This window comes from Littorina saxatilis, linkage group LG16 (assembly GCF_037325665.1).
Source record: "Littorina saxatilis isolate snail1 linkage group LG16, US_GU_Lsax_2.0, whole genome shotgun sequence".
Classification (NCBI taxonomy): Eukaryota; Metazoa; Mollusca; class Gastropoda; order Littorinimorpha; family Littorinidae; genus Littorina; species Littorina saxatilis.
Window position 1 is genome coordinate 12,968,442 of NC_090260.1, and position 22,645 is coordinate 12,991,086.

Sequence of the window (22,645 nt, forward strand, 5' to 3'; positions counted from 1 at the left end):
GAATAGTACCCCCAGATGTTGAAATGCTGACACAAGAGCCTGTTCTTCTCCCAAAGCGAATGCATATTATCCATCTACCACACATGGTAGATGTGCATCATCTACACAGGAAACTGCAACTTCTGGCTTGGCTCTTATCAGGAAATCCCACGAAGCAGGAGGAGTTCAGGGTCGGACTTTCCAAGTTATCTGGGCATCGTGGCGACCATCAACCAGACAGCAGTATATGCCTCCTACCTCACCAGATGGACCAAGTTTTGTGTGGAGTGCCAGTTTGATCCCCTTCGGCCGACTATATATGAGGTGTTGCAGTTCTTGACTAGGCTTTACGAAGATGGCTTAGGATACAGTGCTATAAACACTACAAGGAGTGCACTATCTGCGGTGTTAATTCTCAGGCATGGGAATTGTCCGCCGAAAGGCAAATTTCCGCCGAATTCTTTTTTTGTTCCGCCGAAAAAGCAAAAGTGTCCGCCGAAAAAATAAATGGGGGAGGCAAACATGGTTCTAAAAACTGAATGTAATGGCAAACTTGGAGTTTAGATGACACCAAATTGCACCAATTGGGTTTTTTGGAGAAAACAAAAACCCGGGGGACATGCCCCCGAACCCCCCAAGCAGGGCTAGGCGCTTCGCGCCGTCGACTTTGCCATTACTTACAAATGTTCAGCCTTTTTTACTTTTTTCAAGTCCCATGCCTGAATTCTACCAGACAATAAGACAGTGAGATGTCATCCTTTAGTAATTCTAAAAGGAATCTTTGAACTGCGTACACCACAACCAAAATACAATGAATCTTGGGATGAAGACAAAGTGTTGCCGTTTTTCAGAAGCATGGGTGAAAATTCTGAACTTTCAATTGAAGGATTTGACTTTTAAATGATGTTTCTTGTTGTTAGTTTCTGCCCACAGAGTGCAGACAATTCATTTGATCAGGTTGAGGAATATTTGTTTTCATGATGACGGATGTACAATTTACATAACTGAGAAGTAACAATCTAGACCGGGTTTTCACCAAAAACTACTGCAGTTACCCTTTTATACAGAAGACAAAACTGTGTGTGCAGTGACTTGTCTTCGAGAGTATATTGATCGTACTGTAGAATTTAGATTTGAGAGTGATAAGACTGACCAGTTACCTTTTGGTTACCAACAGCCGCATGGACCAGCAGCGAAAGACACTATCGCTAGGTGGCTAAAAACTGTCCTCATAAGTGCAGGAATTACAAATTTACTTTCGGGGTACATCATCATCAGCAATGTTCAACTCGGGTGTTGCTGTTCAAGATATTCTGAAAGTGGCAGGCTTGTCAAATGTATCCACTTTGAAGAAGTTATATAATAAACCACTGGAAAGTACAGATAAATCGAACACTATTTAGAACTATCATGCGAAAGTAGGAACATAAAACTTCCTGTTCAGTAATCTAAGTTTGATTACATTCTGCTAATTCGCATCAGGCGAGTTACAAATTCAAGACAAGGGAGGTAACACATGGAAATCGAAAGACAATTATCTCCCTTGTTCTATGTAGTGAAAGTAGATGGACTCAAGAACAGTTGATCCCTTTGCTTAAACTATGTTGTCAAAATACATGTTTGTCTTCATTAACTGTGAAACAGTTGTTTACTTGCTTGTAGTTGTTATTGATTCTTTGTTTACGAAATAATAGAAATTTCCATAATGAGTGAAGAAGAAATGCGACAGTTATTTTTGTAGTGCACGTTTATTTAAAAAAAACTTATTTCTTGGTGCTAACGCTATTCTCACGTTGTTTTTTGGGGAATCAAAGTTTGATATTTCACTTTAATGTGACTTTGACTAAATGTATTTCCTTTTTAAATAAACAACTTTATTCAACCAACATTAAAATCTTACAGAGCACATAGTTTTGGTAAACTACAAGACGTGGAATTCAAAACATAAACGATCGAGTTCTCACCTGAGTCGAAGTTTGTGTGGAATTCCACGATGTAGTTTACAGTAATGGAGTGATATGTGCACACCCTTCAGTTTTACCCTCTCCATTAAAGGACATAACAAGCAAAGCATGTGTAAATGCAACCAAAGATATTTGGTTGCTTAAAGTAAAATCAGATCATCTGATATGGTTATATTAGATGACCTGTGCTGTGAAAAAATTGCGTTTTTCCGGCTGTGTGCGCATCTCACTTATCCCTATGTTACTGTACACTACATCGTGGAATTCTACACAAACTTCGTGAGTCCTCGTTTATGTTTTCATTTAAGAGCGGAGGTTTTCAAGCTTAAGAAGGAAGATTAAAATATCTACATACGAGAAAAATGTGCAAGATTTATTCCAGAAGAAGAACAAGTCGCGTAAGGCGAAATAACAACATTTAGTCAAGCTGTCGAACTCACAGAATGAAACTGAACGCACTGCTTTTTTCACCAAGACCACATACTCGTAGTTTCGTCAGTCCACCGCTCGTGGCAAAGGCAGTGAAATCGACAAGTCATGCAGAATAGTGCGGTAGTGGTTGCGCTGAGCAGGATAACACGCTTTTCTGTATGTCTATTCTTTTTAGCTTACTGGGTTTGTTTTTAATCCAAACATATCATATCTATATGTTTTTGGAATCAGACACGGACAAGGAATAAGATGAAATTGTTTTTAAATCGATTGCGGAAAATTAATTTTGATAATAATTTTCATATTTTTAATTTTCAGAGCTTGTTTGTAATCCAAATATAACATATGAATATGTTTTTGGAATTAGAAAATGACGAAAAATAAGATGAAATTATTTTTGGATCGTTTATTAAAAAAATAATTTTAATTACAAGTTGTTGATTTTTAATGACCAAACTCATTCATTAATTTTTAAGACACCAAGCTGAAATGCAATACCAAAGTCCGGCCTTCGTCGAAGATTGCTTTGTCAAATGTTCAATCAATTTGATAGACAAATGAGGGTGTGACAGTGCCCCCTCAACTTTTACAAAAAGCCGGATATGACGTCATCAAAGGTATTTATCGAAAAAATGGAAAAAAACATCCGGGGATATCATTCCCAGAAACTCTCATGTAACACTTCATAAAGATCGGTCCAGTAGTTTAGTCTGAATCGCTCTACACACACACACACACACATGCACAGACACACAGACACACAGACACACACACTAGACAGACAGACAGACAGACACACACACACACACACACACACACACACACACACACACATAAACCACGACCCTAGTCTCGATTCCCCCCTCTACGTTAAAACATTTAGTCAAAGCTTGACTAAATGTAAAAAGCAAAGTACATGTTGCACGCGATCTGCTCAACCCTTTTGAACCTAATTGAAGTGTGATGAATGAAGTCAATACATTAATATGAGAACTTGTTTTTCTTCTACATTATCGCCAAACACAAAAATAGAAACAACGCGTGTCTGGATCAAAATGGTTTTATGCACCAATTTTGACAGTAATGTCTTAAAGCACGAAAACGACTATTCGCTGCATTTTTCGACCACTAAGGTCCCGTTGTTGTCGACAGTTTGTGTGCTAACAGCACTGTTACTATTACATACTATGCAGGAACCTTACTTCACAAACTTAATCAAGAGTAAAGTGGTCAGTGCCAAACCATGGGAACCAATAATATGTCCTCCTCCATGACAATGCCAGTCTCCACAATAAGAGGCTATAGCTCAATTCCTAGAAGTCCAAATGATCATATGGTTTGCCTAACATCCTTCAGCTCTAATGTGGTTTCTGATCATTCACTCTTTCAAAATTAAGTGTATGCCAAGAAGTTTCACTGCATCCATGAATGACCTTGAAGAAGCTGTGAACTTTTCTGATTGGCTCAGACATTTGCGACTTTGCATTGATGTTCGGAGCAGAGTGCATGGTTCAAATGGCTACTGACATTTGGGCCAGATGCGCCAAGTAGTCTCCGCAAAAATCACATTTGATTATTTTATTTGAATAATATCCTGTAAAGAGAAGCTATAAGATAAACCCTTGTTCTTAGTTATCTTCCCTTTGCCATTCTTGAATTCGTAATGTTACGTCACAATGACACTAATTGGTAATGTTTTGTCACGATGACCCCAATTGTTTCCATACGTTGTTTTAGATGCAGACACCTCGTCAAACAGCGGTCGTACATCTTGTTAGAAGCTATTGGTGGTTTTTTTTAATAGAGATGTCTTTGAAATAATCTTTCGCCTGGCTTGTGATATGATGCAAGAGCCTGTCCATTATATCGTTAACTGCATATAACAAGAAGATACCACAAGTTGTTACGCAAAGACAATGCCCAGAAGGTATAAAATATCACTGTGGCAGGACATTTTACACTTCATAAAAGTATGTGTGTATATTCTATGACGCATCAAGACTTCCTAGAAGCAATGAAAATCAACAGCACGGTCAATTCAACAGTTTGACTCACCTTTGGATTTCTGATTTTGTAAGACAGGCGCATTCAGTCCAATAACAGTTTTCACCTGTTCATAATTTGCTTCTGTATCTGAAAACAGATTGGAACTTGTCAAATGTGAAACATTGGTACAGTTAAGTATCAGATCTTGATGATACTTTACTTATCCTCTGGATCTGACTAACTGCACTTAATTAGTCTAGTTATTTCCGTGTTTAGTATTTTCGGGTCAATCTTTCGTTGGTATCCACAAAAGTGAGCTCGGTAGACATATTGAGAAATAAATGACACTATCTCTGCAATGGTCGATACAAATGTCTGAAAAAACATTCGAATACAAGGTAGCTTCAAACACAAATTGATGGAAGTGGTTTCCAAGCCTTTATTTTGAATGTTGGCTGATTAATGTGGGTTTGTTACCTATTAGGACTGGTCACACTACAGAGCCGCATGCTTAAACATGGTTGCCATCTACTGCAAAAACGTCATGTATGTTCGCTTGTTTCATTAATATCCGAAAGAAACGTCATAATAATTTAAAAACAGAAAGACATCTTTCTAACGAATACAAACCAGGGATTTACACCACTTACATGATAGGTCCTGTGATTTTAGTTGATTGGTCAGATACCCCATCCAATTCCCTAACCCCCTTTTATATGAATTATTGGCATGTCATCATATTCAAAAGTCTGTATCATAGATTATTTCTCCAAACATAAATACAGCATACAGTACTCAAAGGCTAACTATTAGCTTAATACAAGCAAAGCCAATTTTGGCATCAATCAGTGTACATATCTTAAAACTTACTGTCAACCCAGTTGTCATGACATATCAGGTGTAAAGCTGCCAGCGCATTTACCTATTACACTTGGTAGGCATAGTTTACACCTATTTGAAGTTAAACTTGACAGAAATCAAGTTCGTCAGAATTACCTGTTCTTCAAAATTCGTTACTCTGGACAAACGGAGCTTTTTTTGATGTTGTTGGAATACGGAAGTGGAAGTGACGTGTACTGAAAAAGTGTGACCTTTTACAAAAATGCCTAAGTACGCCAACAAAACAAAATATGTTTCTCTATTTGATAACTTGAATATCTTTAAAAACAATTCAGAGTCAAAGTATATATAAAGGTTACATTCATTGTTTTGCCCTAAAGACAGCAGACTGACCAGTCAGTTATACAGAAGAAATCAAGTAAATATCATGACACCATAGTTATAATGTGGGTCCTTAATATTAGTATCTTTATATTAGTATATGTCAATAAACAAAGCATATTGCGGATTAAAAGAGCAATTCAAAACTTACACTTTGTTAGTTTTGCTCCTGCAGCGAGAAGCTCGTCCTGGTTCTGCTGTCCTGATTCATCTGAAAGAAGAAGAGAAAATCTCAACTGACCTTGCTATGGCAGGGCGTAGACAATAATTAAGTGGCGTCAAGGTCTAGGTCGGTCTTTTAGAAAGAAAAAAACCCGACTCATTTCTTTAACACTTTGTGTCAAGACAGTAGCGTTCATGCTAAAAACAATGTGTGCAACTTAAAAATCGGAGCATGCTCGAAGCTCTTAGTTATCTTGAACACGGAACAAACTCCAGAGAGTTATTATTTTCTCTATAGACACCACGCATTGACAGCAGTGATGCCCTTTTCAAGCTTATGTTTCTTAAAGGCACAGTCAGCCTCCCGTAAACCATCACAGACACTGTCAGGCTTTTACACACAGTACAAACACCCTTTCGTTTAAACACTCACCGCTTGAGAACATCCTAGGTGCCCTACGTAAAGAGCGAGCAATTTTCAAAGAATGTATTTTTGCGTGGCCAGCCGGATTGTCTGATCAGACAATCGGACGGCGCGTTTGCTTTTAAAATCTAAATAATACATGGACAGCTTGTTATACAAACATTCTTAAATCATAAAATAATTCTTTTTTCATCAAGGCAAGATCAGTACAACTCGAAGTTTTGAAAGTTTAAAAAAAAGGTAGCCCGGAAGTGTGCCCCGCAAAACGTGGTTCTCGTAGCAGACGAATGTTCTGCATGTCGCCAGTTTCTTTGAAGGGTCAACCTCCACCGCTCAGTTCGTGTGACTCGCAGCCGTTTGTTGCGTTTTAGATTCAGAGGTACAAAATAACGTGCTATTGCAGATACAGCGAGTCGCATTGAAATAACAAACTGACTACTACATTGTGAAAAACAGTAAAGTGGATCACGCGGGTTCACGATGGCTCAAGGGTTTGATAAACACAAAAACAGGTGTGTGGTTTACGCGAGCTAAATAGTCATTCAAACAAACTGTGTCATGTAATGCTATTAAATGCTATTGCAAGTGTGATCAATAAGGTTAGAGTGACCGGCACGGTTGGCCTAGTGGTAAGGCGTCCGCCCCGTGATCGGGAGGTCGTGGGTTCGAACCCAGGCCGGGTCATACCTAAGACTTTAAAATTGGCAATCTAGTGGCTGCTCCGCCTGGCGTCTGGCATTATGGGGTTAGTGCTAGGACTGGTTGGTCCGGTGTCAGAATAATGTGACTGGGTGAGACACGAAGCCTGTGCTGCGACTCCGGTCTTGTGTGTGGCGCACGTTATAATTATGTCAAAGCAGCACCGCCCTGATATGGCCCTTCGTGGTCGGCTGGGCGTTAAGCAAACAAACAAACAAAAAAAATAAGGTTAGAACTGTTTTTTTCCTATGGCCTTGCATCTTTTAGCTTAAGTTTGTTTTAAGTATTGAGCATAGTGTTTAAGCTGGCAGTCTTGATGTATAGCATCAGTTAAGCGAATTGTTCACGGTCGGATGGCTTGCCACCCATCCATACAGATGATCACCGCTCTGTACTAAGACTCAACAATTACTTAGGTGAGTGATAAAGGGTCATCGTAGCTTATTACCGATTATATTATATGGTCTCATTTCAGTTTTCATATTTTGTTGACAAGTCACGCTTTTGGCTGGTTTAGCAATAGTAAACACTACATAAAAGCACTCCATTGAAACCTCAGCAAAACACCTTTTTATCAGAGAACTTCGCGAAAACGAATGTATTGCGTTTCTTCTGACGACCGGCAATGTGTACAATAATTGTGTAAGAGCTGAAATGTAGGACACAATAACAGTACCTGTGCTTCTGGGGTCTTGTTGTGCGTTGTATCCGCCTCTTGTTGTGGAGTCTACATTTGTAGTTTCCATGTTAGAATTGGCGGCCTTCTCGTCAACAGGTGGAACTTTCCAGTATAATGAAACCTTTTCTTTAGATAGCGTAACTGGCAGATTAAGTAGATGTTCATCGGGCGCCTCGTCCGCACCCACTTCCTCCTCTTCCTCTTCTTCCTCCTCTTCCTCCTCTTCCGGAACCGCCGGAAGTTCTAAAAAGAAAGCAGGACAGTATATTTCATATAGAGGAGAAGGAAGGGGATAGGTGCGGTCGCAAAAGGGCAGCAAGACAATCGAATGTTAGTGTCTGTGTTTCCATTGAAAGTGGCATGGCAGGCAATTCGTGTTCCTTTCAGGCTTGACTCATGAGAAATAATCTGTCAAAACTTACACTTGCATGCATCATTTAAGGTCACATTTAATTAGCGCTACTACTTTTGGTGAGAAAAGAGAAATACAACAAGAAAAACCCTGTTATTTAAATGAAATGCTCAAAAAGCCAAAAGAGCTCGCCACCTATCACAGCATTTGAAATAATTCTTCCTAGACCATACGCAGTTGAGGTAATACATGTACCTGATACGCACACACAAAAAAACACCATTTTAGAAGCCTGGTTCTATTCGGACTTGATACATTTGGAAAGACAAAGACCGTGCCCACTTTTGACGCGAATGGGAGGTCATTCGACCCAAACATGTTGTAACGTTTCAAAGCTATTATTTTAAAGATATTAATCATACTATATCACATAACCACAACTCGACCCCGCACTGTGACCCCAAACTTTGAAGAGAATAAACCAGACTTGGGTCGTGGTGGAAGGTCATCAAACCCTAGAAGTGTGTACAGTTTCAAATCTAAATAAGTTTTTAACAAAAATGCAATTTTCAGTGTTTTTTACCAAAACATGACCTTGCCGTAACCTTCAAATTTGACAAGAGTCAACCAGACTTGAGTCATAACGGGTGATCATCGAACCCTAGAAGTACGCACAGTCTAAATTGTCTATATAGCTTTCAAAAAACCCATCCAAGATAATCTCGACGTTCACGGTTTTCACGGCAGACACATTCTGCTTATTATACTTACGAATACTCAGATTGGTCAATAAAATAATCATTTACTGTTGTTTTTTCTTTAACCAAAACGGACCTTTATTGTCACCTTTAAATTATATGCAGGTCATTCAGACTAAGTAGACGTGAGGCGATTACTGAATTCAGCAAATGTGTAACGTTTAAAGGATCCCGATTTAAAAACATCTCAAAACCTGACCCTTTTGTGGCTTCCAAATTTGATGAGGGTCCACAAGATTTGCCGCAAATCTGGAGGTCATCAATACCAAATAGTGTGTGTAGTTTGACCACTTAAAACACAGATTTGAGAACATTATAACATTATGAAGACATTAACCAACACTCGACCCTGCTTAGACTATGACATTTTGCCAAAGTCAACCAGAAATGAGTATTGTCTTCAGGTCATCTAACTCTTGAACTGCGTGAACTAGCTAAAAAAAAGGTTAATTTTCCATACTTTGGTACCCCACTGACACCTTGAAATTGAGGAGGGTCAACAATACTAAAGTTATGTCTTTGGTACGTTCAAACACAGCTCAATGCCATGATGACGCAGGTGAGTCAACAATGATAATGAGACGTTAGCATGACATAAAAAGGGATCAGCTCGTTACTCCCCCGTATCGCTACTCCCCCGGCTCAATACTCCCCCGGCTCGTTACTCCTCCGTATCGCTACTCCCCCGTATAAATGACTGGATAACCCTGTGATAGTAAGTTGTCATGAAATGTTGTCCCCCCCCACCCACCCCCCGCCCCCTGTCCTGCTGTTTTGTTTGTTTCTTTGTTTGTTAATCCAGAAAATGTCTCCGGAAAAACAATATTTCATGCCAACTTACTATCACAGGGTTATCCAGTAATTTTCTGTGTACGGGGGAGTAACGAGCCGGGGGAGTAGCGATACGGGGGAGTAACGAGCCGGGGGAGTATCGAGCCGGGGGAGTAGCGATACGGGGGAGTAACGAGCTTATCCCCCTATGAAAGACCACATCACCAAGAACTATCACAGGCATGACAGAGTCAACCATTCTGAAATAGTATCTCTTCTGCTTAAAATATATACTTTTTTTTCAAAGATGTACTGTACACGAATGTACAGGCAGATCTGACAGTTGTAAGTTCTTTAAACATGCTCTCTCGATCTCTCTCTCTCTCTCTCTCTCTCTCTCTCTCTCTCTCTCTCTCTCTCTCTCTCTCTCTCTCTCTCTCTCTCTCTCTCTCTCTCTCTCTTAAAATTCAATTAAGTAATAACTGCATTGATTAAGTGTAATAAAAAGGCACGGGGGAGTAACGAACCGGGGGAGTAACGAGCCGGGGGAGTAGCGATACGGGGGAGTAACGAGCCGGGGGAGTAACGATACGGGGGAGTAACGAGATGCTCCCACATAAAAAGACACACTGCTAAGAATGCTCCATTTGTGTTTTGAATGTTTTAAGACACAATCATATGGTTGAACTATTATTTAACTGAGGATTCGATGTATAAGCCATGCCAATTGGGTTGATGTGTGCAAATATGCATTCAGTTAATGGATTCAAAACGAGCATATCATATTGGTTTCCAACATTAAAACCCTAAATGGACAAATATTTGGTCAATCACCGGTAAGGAAAAGGTCAGCCCAGGGACACTGGCATAATGTTAAGATTACACGCACATGGCTGTCTGGATACTTACCATCTTTCTCATGGACCTTACTGCAAAAAAACAAAGTAGGTAATTGTTTAACAGCAAAAGAAAGTGGTTGGGTTATTTTCTTCTGATGTCAAACACCAGATCGAGGTGTGAACTCTGGGCTAATGCAACCACGCATTATCAATCCATGAAACCATGTAAAACAAGTTACTTTTTAAATGACAAAGCTGATTTAAATGTTAATCGCTCACACGTCATTCCGCTTCTTCTTTTGAGTAATAACAAGTATGATGTGAAGAACAGAGTAAATGGGAAAGTATTTCAAGGGATAGATGAGAGAGGGAGAGAGAGAGAGAATTGAATTGAATTGAATTGAACTTTATTTAACAAGGATTAAGATTTAAGGCTGCGCCTTTTCTTACAATCTGTCATTGGGACGCATAGACACACAATGATACAATTTAAAACAATTAAAATAAAAAATAAAAAAGTTAAGAACAAAAGGAGGTCGTAAAACTTAAACTCGTGATGATAAAGATGACGATGATGATAATAATGATGATGATGATGATGAAGATGATGATGATGATGATGGAGATGTGTCTCTCAAGAGAGAGAGAGAGAGAGTGAACGAATGAGAGCAAGAGAGACACAGAAAGAGAGACACAGAGAAAGAGTGAGTTAGAGAAAGAGATAGAAAGACAAGAGAGAGAAAAACAAGAGTGAGACAAAGAAAGAAAATGAGACAGACAAGGAAGAGAGACAAGGAAAGAGAGATACATAGAGAGACTGACTGATTATCATTCCATGAGGATATACGGTGCCCAATATAATGCCTTATTAAGAACTTGTGTTTAGATTAATGAAATAAATTGGCTAGAGAGAGAACATAGAACGAGATGAAAATCAAAATGACTACTTCTCCAGTACTGGTCAAGATTGATGGTCGTTTATAAAACATGATACAACTACAAGAAGTCATATCTGTATGACATTTTTGTTCACGGTATAAATTCACAATGATCATTTGTGTAGTTCGTACCCAACATGATTTCGTTTTTGGTAAACAGAATTAACCAGCACCATTCAGGCAAACTATGGTCCAACGTTGACATCCTTATTGTGTGCAGGACATTCCAAACTGTGCGTCCCTGCGTCCTATAGGCACTAGAAGTCGGAAATTAATCCCGTCATTCATGGATGATGCTTTTGCTGAGAAAACAACTGTTTGATGTAATGATCTGTTTCTATACAAATTATTCAATTGGCAGGCAAATGACATCAACACATGCTGGTACACATGCATAATTGTAAACTATTATTTGGCATAATCCTCACTTATGACCAGTTTGTTTGTTTGCTTAACGCCCAGTCCACCACGAAGGGTGATATCAGGGCGGTGCTGATTTGACATTCAACGTGCGCCACACACAAGACAGAAGTCGCAGCACAGGCTTCATGTCTCACCCAGTCACATTATTCTGACACCGGACCAACCAGTCTTATGACCAGTACTGAAGACGTAGTCAAATACATTTGACTCGTGGAACAGCACAACTCAAAGTCAGCTTGATTTAGAGACAGAGATCCCGTTTAACTCACCCGATGAAGACACGCCTCACCTGCACAAAGATCGACAACAGTCAAGACATAGATGCCATAGACACAAAATACTTAATCAAAAACTATTATGTTTTTATTTTAGGTAATCAATGAATGCAATTTGCATTATACCTTTGATATGGGCAATTTCCCAATGGGAGGTTATTTCAGTTCCAGATAAACATCAATGTTTTAGATTTGAGCCCTAAGCTGTCAACACACACACACACACACACACACACACACACACACACACACACACACACACACACACACACACACGCACGCACGCACGCACACACACACACACACGCACACACACACACACACACACACACACACACACACACACACACACACACACACACACACACACACACACACACAAATAAGCGAGCGGACATCAACCCATTGACGAAATACGATATAAACTGTGCAAATTATTTGGTATTCTTATTATCTTTTGGGAATTCCCTGAACAGAACTCGTGATGCTATCCCTGGGGATAGAATGGAGCGACAGAATCAAGCTGCATAACTATTTTATTTTATTTCCTGCATTGGTGTGACTGTGCTGTTAAATAGCTTCAGACTTTCGTTGTGACCCTGCACACTGGATTGCGTGGACAACAGTCGTGTCCTTACTAATCCACTGATTTCATTTCAACTGAAATTACACGGACACCATTTTTCTAGTTAGGCTATGCACGTTGTGGCAATAATTGTTCGCACAGTTTTCTTTGACAACATTACGTCGTTTCAATTGATCTTCATAAGCTTGTTTTGCAATACTGTTCACACACATACATCTGAAAACAAATCTGAAACACTTCAAGTAATTAATATTATACTATAAGAAGATTATATTGACTATAGATATAAACGTACCTAACCTGGTTACTGGTGTGTTTTCTTTCTTTTTATTTGAACAGTTCAAGTACTACACATTCATCTCATGTTCTACCAAAACCCATGCTATTTCATCAGCCATGACCGATGTAGGTTTTTATTATCTAATTATTCGGCACAGCACTTCTACAAACAAAGAGCCAAAATTACATCCCTTGGTAAATCAAAAGGTAGCGAACCAAATCATACTGACATGTCGATCACCTTGACTGGTTAGTAGTTTTGCTCTTTTCTGTAGATGTGCGGCTTCACTTTTTCCTCTGTAACGTCCACACTCCAGTGCTACACACACAGACAGAAATATCAAATATAACACACATTGATTGATACTATCCTAGACAGAAACTGCAAAACGTGTCAAATATTCTGCTGGAGTAATATGTTCGAGCTTTCTGACAGTCTCTTAACCCTCGCCCGACCGGGTTATCGACTACACACCGAAGAAATCGTGGGGCCGTGCGGACCCATGCTTCTCAAAGAAGGAAAAATATGCAAACCCTTCCGTAGACCCATGCTTTCCAAAGAAGCAAAAACGTGCATCCCATTCCGTAGACGCCGTGATTAAATTTCCGCGAGAAGTCATTAAACTTAATTATTAATTTAATCATTACAGTGCGGACTAAAGCTTCTTAAAAAAGGAAAAACGTGCATACCCTTCTGTAGACGTCGTGGGGCCGTGTGGACCCGTGCACATTGTTATGTATCAATTTCGCTCCATGCGACTTGCTTATTAACTCCAAAATTAAACAGATCGTGGACAGTTATGGTTAGAGCCAATACCTGAAGGTTTGTGACTTCTCTCCCTAGTTTTTTTTATGAAAGTTCCTTCTTTGAGAAACATGGATCCGCACACCCCCACGATGTCTTCCGTGTGTAGTCTATATTTGACCTTTTTTTTTAATTACTTCTCGCTGAAATTGAATGATCTTTTAGGACATAAGAGCTTTTTATGTGCCTGAGGCATTCTTATAACCCCATTAAAAATGCCAACTAGTTAAAGAGATATTTGCAATTAAACACCCTTCTGGGTCCACACGGACCCACGACCGCCGGCTAAGGTTAAATAGATTGGTAGACATGATCTAACCAGGAAAGGAAGTGTTCATGCAATCAGTTCATCTGGTGTCAATTTCTTCTTAACTTAAAAATGGATGTTTTCCTGGTAGTCAACGTAAACAGTTTTTTTTAATGTTACATAAGAAGATCTCAATGCAAAAGGCACACGCACAAAACCAGGACATTTGCAAAATCCCTGAAATTTTTAGTAAATTTATAAATTTCCTGTTTCACTCAGGGATTTCACAAATGTCCTAATAACTTTAGGACATTTACAAATGTGTGTGTGTGTGTGTGTGTGTGTGTGTGTGTGTGTGTGTGTGTGTGTGTGTGTGTATGCGTATGTGTGTGTGTGTGTGTGTGTGTGTGTGTGTGTGTGTGTGTGTGTGTGTGTGTGTGTGTGTGTGTGTGTGTGTGTGTGTGTTGAGGTAGCAAGTTTACCTGGATCAGCAGAATCATCCATAGTCTTGATTTCCATCCTGTAACGGGTATGCTCTCTCTTGCCAGTCAAGTGAAGCAGGTCTCTGATCAGACACAAAGGAAAGGTCAATATCAAGCATGTATATCCATGGCATAAATCACTGGTTATTTAAAAAGAAGAGCAGTCATGATTATTCATACATCTGACAACCTAACTTACTTTTTTGTTTTCTCAAAGACGAGGCCAGAGTGAGTTGGTGCACGAAGGATAACATCATGTGAAAAGGCCCATCGCCTTGCTGTTTCAAGTACAGTCATTTCAACGGTTCTGTACTTGTCCGCACTACAGGTCAGCGTGTAAGTAGCATCCTCAGTGCTGCCCAGAACTTCTGTTAGCAGGGAAAGAGCTCGACGCCATTTGGGATTCAACTTCAGCAACCAGATCTGAAAACGTTAAATCAAGATTACGAACGGGTAATAGACGTCTTCAGTCAGGTTTAATTATCTGACAAGTTTTTAGTTTAATATTCCATGGCCTAATTAGGGTATTTCAGAAACAACAAATATATATCAACACGGACATACTTTTTAGTCAACCATGTACAATGACAAACAGCATAACACATGTTCAATTGTCATCATTTTTACGAGTTTTCATTCACAACCAGCTGGGAAATAAATCTCATGTTCCCCATGCAATAAATCCCCGGTTCCCATAGTTGCAGAAGCAGGTTATACATGGATAATCAAAAGCAAACTCAATAGAAATGCTCGGAGATTCTTCGGCTCTTTTCATTGGCGTTTCCCCAGACCTAGACAGACGACACTGCTTTGCAAAGTTCCAAAACCGAACTGGCAAACTGGCAAAAGTAAACAAAATACAAAACTACTTTATGAAAGGTTATACATTCATCACAAACAAATGAAACCTTTCCATATGTTTTATCTTCTTTCAAAGTCATGGAGTGCGTGTATCTGTGTTTCGATACACAGACGTTCAGACAAACACGAACGTCAAACCAATTGACCCCTGACACACACATTTTGACCCGTGCGCAAGACGTTGTATCGATAAACGAAGCGCAAATAAGAAATACTAATAAAAGCAAAGAACATAGCAACAAGAAATGCAAACATCTAACAAAGCCGAGCAAGCAGAATGACAGGTCTAATGAAAACCAAAGAGGCAATGAGTCGGAAACAAGATCGCGATTCTTTCCTTTCCTGCACGACGCAAATCTTCTCGTGTTTCAAAGCATGGCTCCCTGTGTTGAGTTTGCACTTATTTTCTCACTACCAAAATGATGACAAAAACGATGTTTGGTGGTTTGTTGTCAGACCAGTTTTGTGTCGGTCCTCGGGGGGAATATCGACTTTTGTTTCATATTCATTGACCGCGGCCTTCGGCCTTGGTCAATAAATATGAAACGAAAGACCGACAAAAAAGCTTGTCTGTCAACAACCCATCACACGTCTTATATTGTCATCATTTTCACGAGTTTTAGCGATATGTTGTGTCTTCTTACACAGTCATGGAGTGCGTTTATCTGTGTTTCGATACATAAACGTTCGGAGAAACACGAACGTCAAGTTCAAGTCAAACCAATTGACCCCTGACACACACATTTTGACTCGTGCACAAGACGTTGTATCGATAAACGAAGCACACACACGAAATAATAATAAAAGCAAAGAACATAGCAACAAGAAATGCAAACATCTAACAAAGCCGAGCAAGCAGAACGACAGGTCTAATAAAAAAGAGGCAATGAGTCGAAAACAAGATCGCAATTCTTTCCTTAACTGCACGACGCAAATCTTCTGTGACCTTTGACCCAACGTGCCATGCTGCACGATGCAAATCTTCTGTGACCTTTGACCCAACGTAGATTGGAACACATTCGGTAAACTAAGCTGAATATTTACAACTGAAAACCGAGGGGGTGGAAGACTGAGGGGAACCTGCAGAACTGTGCATCCTCAAACCTGACATACTTATCCCAACATTTTATGAACTCAAAACACAGAAAGTTGCTTTCACACGCGGAGGCTCACATCCACGTCGGACATCGGACATACACGGATATTTTCTTCCAAATGTCCTATACATGTTTCATGCAATGTCCTATTGGTTTTGTCACAAAGTGGTCATTGTCCGATTATGTTTTCATTCGATCCGGACATTGTCAGTACTTTCCAACTTACAATAGTTTGATTTGCTTATTTATCGATGCTTTGCGAAGCGATGTGCCTCTCTAAGCAGACGAAACTTGGGGAGACTTTATGTGCTTTTTTTTTTTTTAGAGAAGAGCTTCCAAGGGTCGCAACTCTGAATGCTCCAGCCGGTTGATAGTTGCCTCCCTTCGCTTTTTTCTCTCCGAAAAAGCAACATGCCGACGAAACGAAAATTGGTGCCAGAAAACGGCCAGAAGCGTTTGTAATTAAAATCTCTGAACTCATCAGCGGCTAGTACCACTGACACTGAGCTCCCTCCGGCCTCTGAGCAGTCAGAGCCAGATGAAACCGTCGCTCTAGAAAGTGAAACTTCGTCGCCGAAGAAAGACATTACCCCCTCCCCCACCCCCGCGCGTGGTTTTGTTTCAAGTTTGTCGACTTCATTCCCGTGGGTGTCGCACGACCCAAAACAGAAACTGATGTTATGCACGAAATATCAGCAAACAAGCAAGCCACATTCTTTTTCCGTTGGCTGTTCAAACTTCCGAAAATCGGACAAGAAACTAGTCAAGTTTAATTAAATTTACGTTTTGTTGCGAAAAAAAAAGTCCTATTGATTTATTTTTGTCCAGGACAAATGTGACCCTCCACCACGAAATGAGTCGCATGTCACCTCGCGCGGTTTTGCGCTAGGCTTAATGTAAGTCCGGGGAGTGTCTGGTAACAGTGTGAGGGTCACCTTAGTCACATGCTTATAACTCAAACAGTTTTTGCTCTTTTCTAAAACGGTTTTCACCACTGGATAGAGCATACAAAACTCTTTAGGAAAATGTAAAAATATAAAAATCATGCAAAGGTGACATGCGACTCATTCCGTGGTGGAGGGTCACAAATGTCCTATTACTTTTGCATTGTTCAGAACATTTTGTCCTATGCCACCTCTTGTGGATGTGAGCCCCTGCACACGCCAGCTTTGATCGCAACCACGTGCTGGGGCCCCCAAACATGTATTATCAAAACGGAACTCGTGTTTTAAAGCATGGTTCCCTGTGTTGAGTTTGCACTTATTTTCTCACTACCAAAATGATGACAAAAACGATATTTGGTGGTTTGTTGGTGTTACACGATAGACGAAGTTCTCAAATGTCGTATAGTTGTGTTCTTTTATTCTACGTGGCCCGTCTTCACAGCAGCAGACAAAAACTCGTCAAATTGAGTTCGAGGATTTATTTAGCATTCCATACATACAACTGCACATCGTAGCAGAACTCAAAGTAGAAGCTTTAAACATACAAATCGCGCTGGCCTATATAGCAAATACTCAATCTCGAGAATATTCCTGACCGAACATGATACAACTAAAATTAGATGAACTGTCCATGGACTAGAATAGTGACATTCTCTGTGACGTACATCAAAAGCGCCGACGCACTTAATCCGAGCGAACGCCACGAACCCACGACTCAAAACAACGTGGTAAACAAATTGTTTTGACAGGACTAGAAAGTTCGACTGCATTCTCGTCCAAACATGAATATTGTGTTTACAAAATATAATATCGGTACTTTCCCGCAAAGTACAAATAAGTCAACTATATGCAACACACAAAACTAAACCAAAGTTCAGCAACGGTAGCGCTTCCCAACATTTGGCCTTGTTAATATAGCCTTTGCCATTAAAAACGCGACAAACGATCTACGGCGATTTTTATGTTACTTGTTATAGCAAGCACCTGTGGTTTAGACATTGTCAAAAACAAAACAGTGCACGGAAAACTCATGTCAGAAGACGCGTATAACACGTGGCGTTTAATTCAGTAAAACGTTTCATTCACTAAAAACCCGTGACCTTTATTACTGTCAATACCACTGTCGGTTGCTTCGGCCACAACTTGTGTTGATTTGAAGCTGTAAGTACCGATAATGGAAAACACGTGCAGTTCTCGACACTATAACCCATTCATAACTCCAGCTGTTTCGTTTCAATTTTGTACTCAATGAAACGCGACGTGTTTTATGTGTTTTCTTGCATGAGTTTTCCGTGCAGTTTTGTTTTTGTTTTTGACGAAGTCTAAACCACAGGTGCTTGCTATAACCAGTAACATAAAAACCTCCGTCGATCGTTTGTCGCGTTTTTAATGGCAAAGGCTATACATATGAAACAAGTCGCGTAAGGCGAAAATACAACATTTAGTCAAGCTGTCGTACTCGCAGAATGACACTGAACGTACTGCATTTGTTTCACCAAGACCGTATACTCGTAGCATCGTCAGTCCACCGCTCGTGGCAAAGGCAGTGAAATTGACTAGCCAGAATAGCGCGGTAGTGGTTACGCTGAGCATTATAGCACGCTTTTCTGTATCTCTGTTCTTTTTAACTTTCTGAGCTTGTTTTTAATTTAAATATATCATATCTATATGTTTTTGGAATCAGGAACCGACCAGGAATCAGATTAAATTGTTTTTAAATCGATTTCGGAAATTTAATTTTTTAATGAAAATGTTCATATGTTTAATTTTCAGAGCTTGTTTTTGATCCAAATATAACATTTCTGTGGTTTCTACGGTGCGAGAAGATAATGAAAGAGAAACTCGATCGACCGCGGCCGTCAACTTTGCGAACTTGACCTATCCTGCCATCACAACAGTTACAGTTGAGGGGTCAAGGGTCACGAAAAATGCTGGACTGTCGCTCGCTCTGTTCAACGCGCGATCCGTAAGCAACAAGGCTGAAAGAAGAACTGAAATACACGAATTCATACTTGACCATGATATTGACTTGATGTTTTTGACTGAGACGTGGCTGAAGTCCAGGGGAGACGGCGCTAAGTGCCGTGACCTAACACCACCCAGCTACAGTATGCAGTCGTTCCCTCGTCCTGGAAGGGGAGGGGGTGTCGCGGTGCTGTTCAAGGACAACTTCAAGCCCTACATTTCTTTTACAACCTCCTTCCCGTTTGACCACCATTCCTTTGAACTAGCCCAGATCTCGTTGACCTTGCCCCAGAAGACAATACACTTCTTTTGCATCTACCGGCCGCCCCCAAGTAAGGCAAATAAACTCACCGATGCTATGTTTGTGAAACAGCTACTTGATCTCTTTGAGTACACAAACATCATCCACGGATCACCCTTGTTCCTGGGTGATTTCAACGTCCACTACGATAAACCCCAAAATCCCCTCACTCGTCAAATACTTCCATTGCTGTTCACTTTTTCCCTTACCCAATCCGTCACTGAACCGACCCACGTCAAAGGGCATATCTTGGATTGGCTGGTGCACAGAGAGAGTGATCAGTTAGTACTGAGTACCGTTGTTTCCAGTGCTATTGCCTCCGATCACTCCTGTGTCATGGCACAACTCAACATCACCGTCCCCCTTCTTCCACCTGCCGTGGTGACAGTCCGGAATATCCGTGCCATCGACCGATCTGCTCTAAACGACGATCTGCAAGCCAGCTTGTCCAGCTGCCCGTCCCTGACGGCAGACGATTTCAACTCCTGCCTGCAGACGACGTTGGATGCCCACGCTCCTGCAATGCAACGGACTATTTCCAGGAAAAGGAGCGCTCCGTGGTTCAATTCTGTCAGCGAGGACGTCAAAGCAGCCAAGCAGAACAGGAGACGTGCTGAGAAAGTGTGCGAGAAGACTGGACTAACTATTCATAAACAGATCTTCAACTCCGCCAAAAGAGCTGTCACTAAGCTTGTTCATGTTGCAAAAACCAACTACTTCTCGGAACAAATTAGAGAGTGTTTGTCATCTAAACAGCTATTCAGCATCACTAACAACTTACTTGGAAACAAAAGCCCATCCCCACTTCCCACCATCTTTCCGTCAATTGAACTGCCACAGAGATTCTTGAACTACTTCATGAACAAAATAAAGACCATTCGAGACAATCTTGACAAAACACCCCCCTCCCAACAATGCTGGATGCTGTTTTCACGGCAAACCTCTCTGTCAGTTTGAACCTGTGACTGAGTCCGATGTGAAGAAAGTGATTTTGAAGTCTGGTACAAAAACCTGTGATCTTGATGTTTTTCCATCACATTTGCTGATTGAATGTTTGGACACAGTGTTACCTCACATTACCTCCATCATGAATAGTTCAATTCTCTCTGGCACTTTCCCGTCTGTCATGAAACAAGCTCTTGTCAAACCCCTGATAAAGAAATCATCCCTCGACCGCAATGATTTAAAGAACTACAGACCAGTTTCGAACTTGTCGTTTCTTTCAAAGATCTTGGAAAGACTGGTCTTGCTGCAACTTAATGCCCACCTCTCATCAAACAATCTTCTCAGCAGCCTCCAATCGGCTTATAGACCTGCCCACAGCACTGAAACTGCTTTGTTGAAAATTGTGAACGACCTTCTGATGGCTCTCAATAACGGTAAAGTGTCTGTTCTCACGCTTCTCGATTTGTCCGCTGCGTTCGACACCATTGACCACTCAATTATGACAGCCCGCCTTGAGGCAACTTTTGGCATCACAGGTTCTGCACTGTCCTGGTTTGAGTCCTATCTCTCGGATAGGATTCAAACAGTCGTGGTAAACGGCATCAGTTCAGAATCCACAGTCCTTCAGTTCGGTGTTCCTCAGGGATCCGTGTTGGGTCCAGTTCTTTTTGTTTTGTACATGAACCCCCTCTTTAACCTCGTCAAACAGTATCCTATCGATCACCACGCCTTTGCAGACGACAACCAGTTGTACAAAGACAGTGAGATTGATCAAATTGATACCACTGTGAGTGAAATGGAAGACTGTGTTGTTGCTGTAAAGGCGTGGATGACGGCTAACAAACTACAGCTAAACGACTCGAAAACTGAATCCATGCTTGTCAGGTCCCAGTACAGATCTTTCCCTGAAAATTCTTTGCCTTCTAGCATTCATGTCGGTGATAGCGACGTCAACTTTGTCTCTTCTGTGACTAATCTTGGCGTTACCTTCGACCACTTCCTCAACCTTTCCCAGCACGTCCAAAACATCCGCACAATTGCGTACAGTAACGTAAGGAAAATCAGTTCTATCCGCCACTATCTTACCCCCCCAAGCCGCTCAAACTCTAGCCTGTTCTCTAGTTCTATCCAGAATAGACTATTGCAACAGCCTGTTCTATGGCTGTGATCAAAAACTTGTCGAGTCACTCCAAAAGGTACAAAACTCTGCCGCCAAATTGATATATCGTTCTAAGAAGTTTGATCATGTCACACCACTTCTTCGTTCCCTTCATTGGCTTCCCGTGTCCGCTCGTATCAGATACAAGCTTGCTTGTATCTGTTTCTCTGCCAAATTTGAAGATGGCCCTAAATACCTCAAGGAACTGCTCGTCACATATGACAATCCCTCTGACTACAACCTCCGCTCACGCGCTGACAGTCGCAAACTGGAAACTCTCGAGCGAAGCTTGCCTTCTTTTGGAAATCGCTCGTTTGCTTCTGCGGCTGCCATTGTCTGGAATTCTCTCCCTTCCTCCGTTCGCCATTCTGCTTCTAAGGACTCTTTCCGCAGTTCCCTTAAAACCCACCTTTTTCGCGAATCTTTGTAAATTGTCCTTGCCATCTTTATAGACTGTTAGAGGTGAAGTTAGATTTGTTGTGTCTTTTTTGTTGCTTCAGCTTTGATTGAGCTATAGGGTTGTGTATGAAATTTGCATTTAGTCTTTCTTTTTCTTGCTGAGTGTATGTACAGTCCAGAGAGGAGACGGACATGGTGTGAGCTTGTCAAGGGGGAATATGAACATCTCAGTGGCAGGGGGATGGAAGCACTTGTTAATGAGTGGGAGTGTGTATGCGCGTGGTGTGCACGAGGATGTATGCACGTGAGTGATATTTGTAAATGTGTATTATTATAATATCATCTTTGTATTTATATTATTGAAAATGTTATATCTCGATGTACAGCGCTAAGAGCATAGTTAAATTTGTGAAGCAGCGCTATATAAGCTATCTTTATTATTATTATTATTATACATATATGTTTTTGGAATCAGAAAATGACGAAGAATCAGATGAAATTATTTTTGGATCGTTTTATACAAAAAATAATGTTAATTACAATTTTAAGATTTTTAATGACCAAACTCATTAATTAATTTCTAAGCCTTCATACTGAAATGCAATACCAAATTCCGGCCTTCGTCGAAGATTACTTGGTCAAAGTTTCAATCAATTTCCTCAAAAAATGAGGG

General features: G+C 40.6%; 1 protein-coding gene across 1 annotated transcript in view; it reads right to left on the reverse strand.

The window, feature by feature from the left end:
- The window catches only part of LOC138950422 (uncharacterized), a 52,986-nt gene that overhangs the window by 26,700 nt on the left and 3,641 nt on the right, over nucleotides 1–22,645 (reverse strand). The window contains exons 3-10 of the mRNA XM_070322160.1: nucleotides 14,501–14,724; nucleotides 14,302–14,384; nucleotides 12,998–13,086; nucleotides 11,897–11,916; nucleotides 10,337–10,356; nucleotides 7,544–7,789; nucleotides 5,734–5,793; nucleotides 4,431–4,508 (exon numbers count right to left, since the gene is read on the reverse strand). Of these exons, the coding sequence (XP_070178261.1) occupies nucleotides 4,431–4,508; nucleotides 5,734–5,793; nucleotides 7,544–7,789; nucleotides 10,337–10,356; nucleotides 11,897–11,916; nucleotides 12,998–13,086; nucleotides 14,302–14,384; nucleotides 14,501–14,724 (820 nt within the window). The remainder of the gene's footprint in view (nucleotides 1–4,430; nucleotides 4,509–5,733; nucleotides 5,794–7,543; nucleotides 7,790–10,336; nucleotides 10,357–11,896; nucleotides 11,917–12,997; nucleotides 13,087–14,301; nucleotides 14,385–14,500; nucleotides 14,725–22,645) is intronic.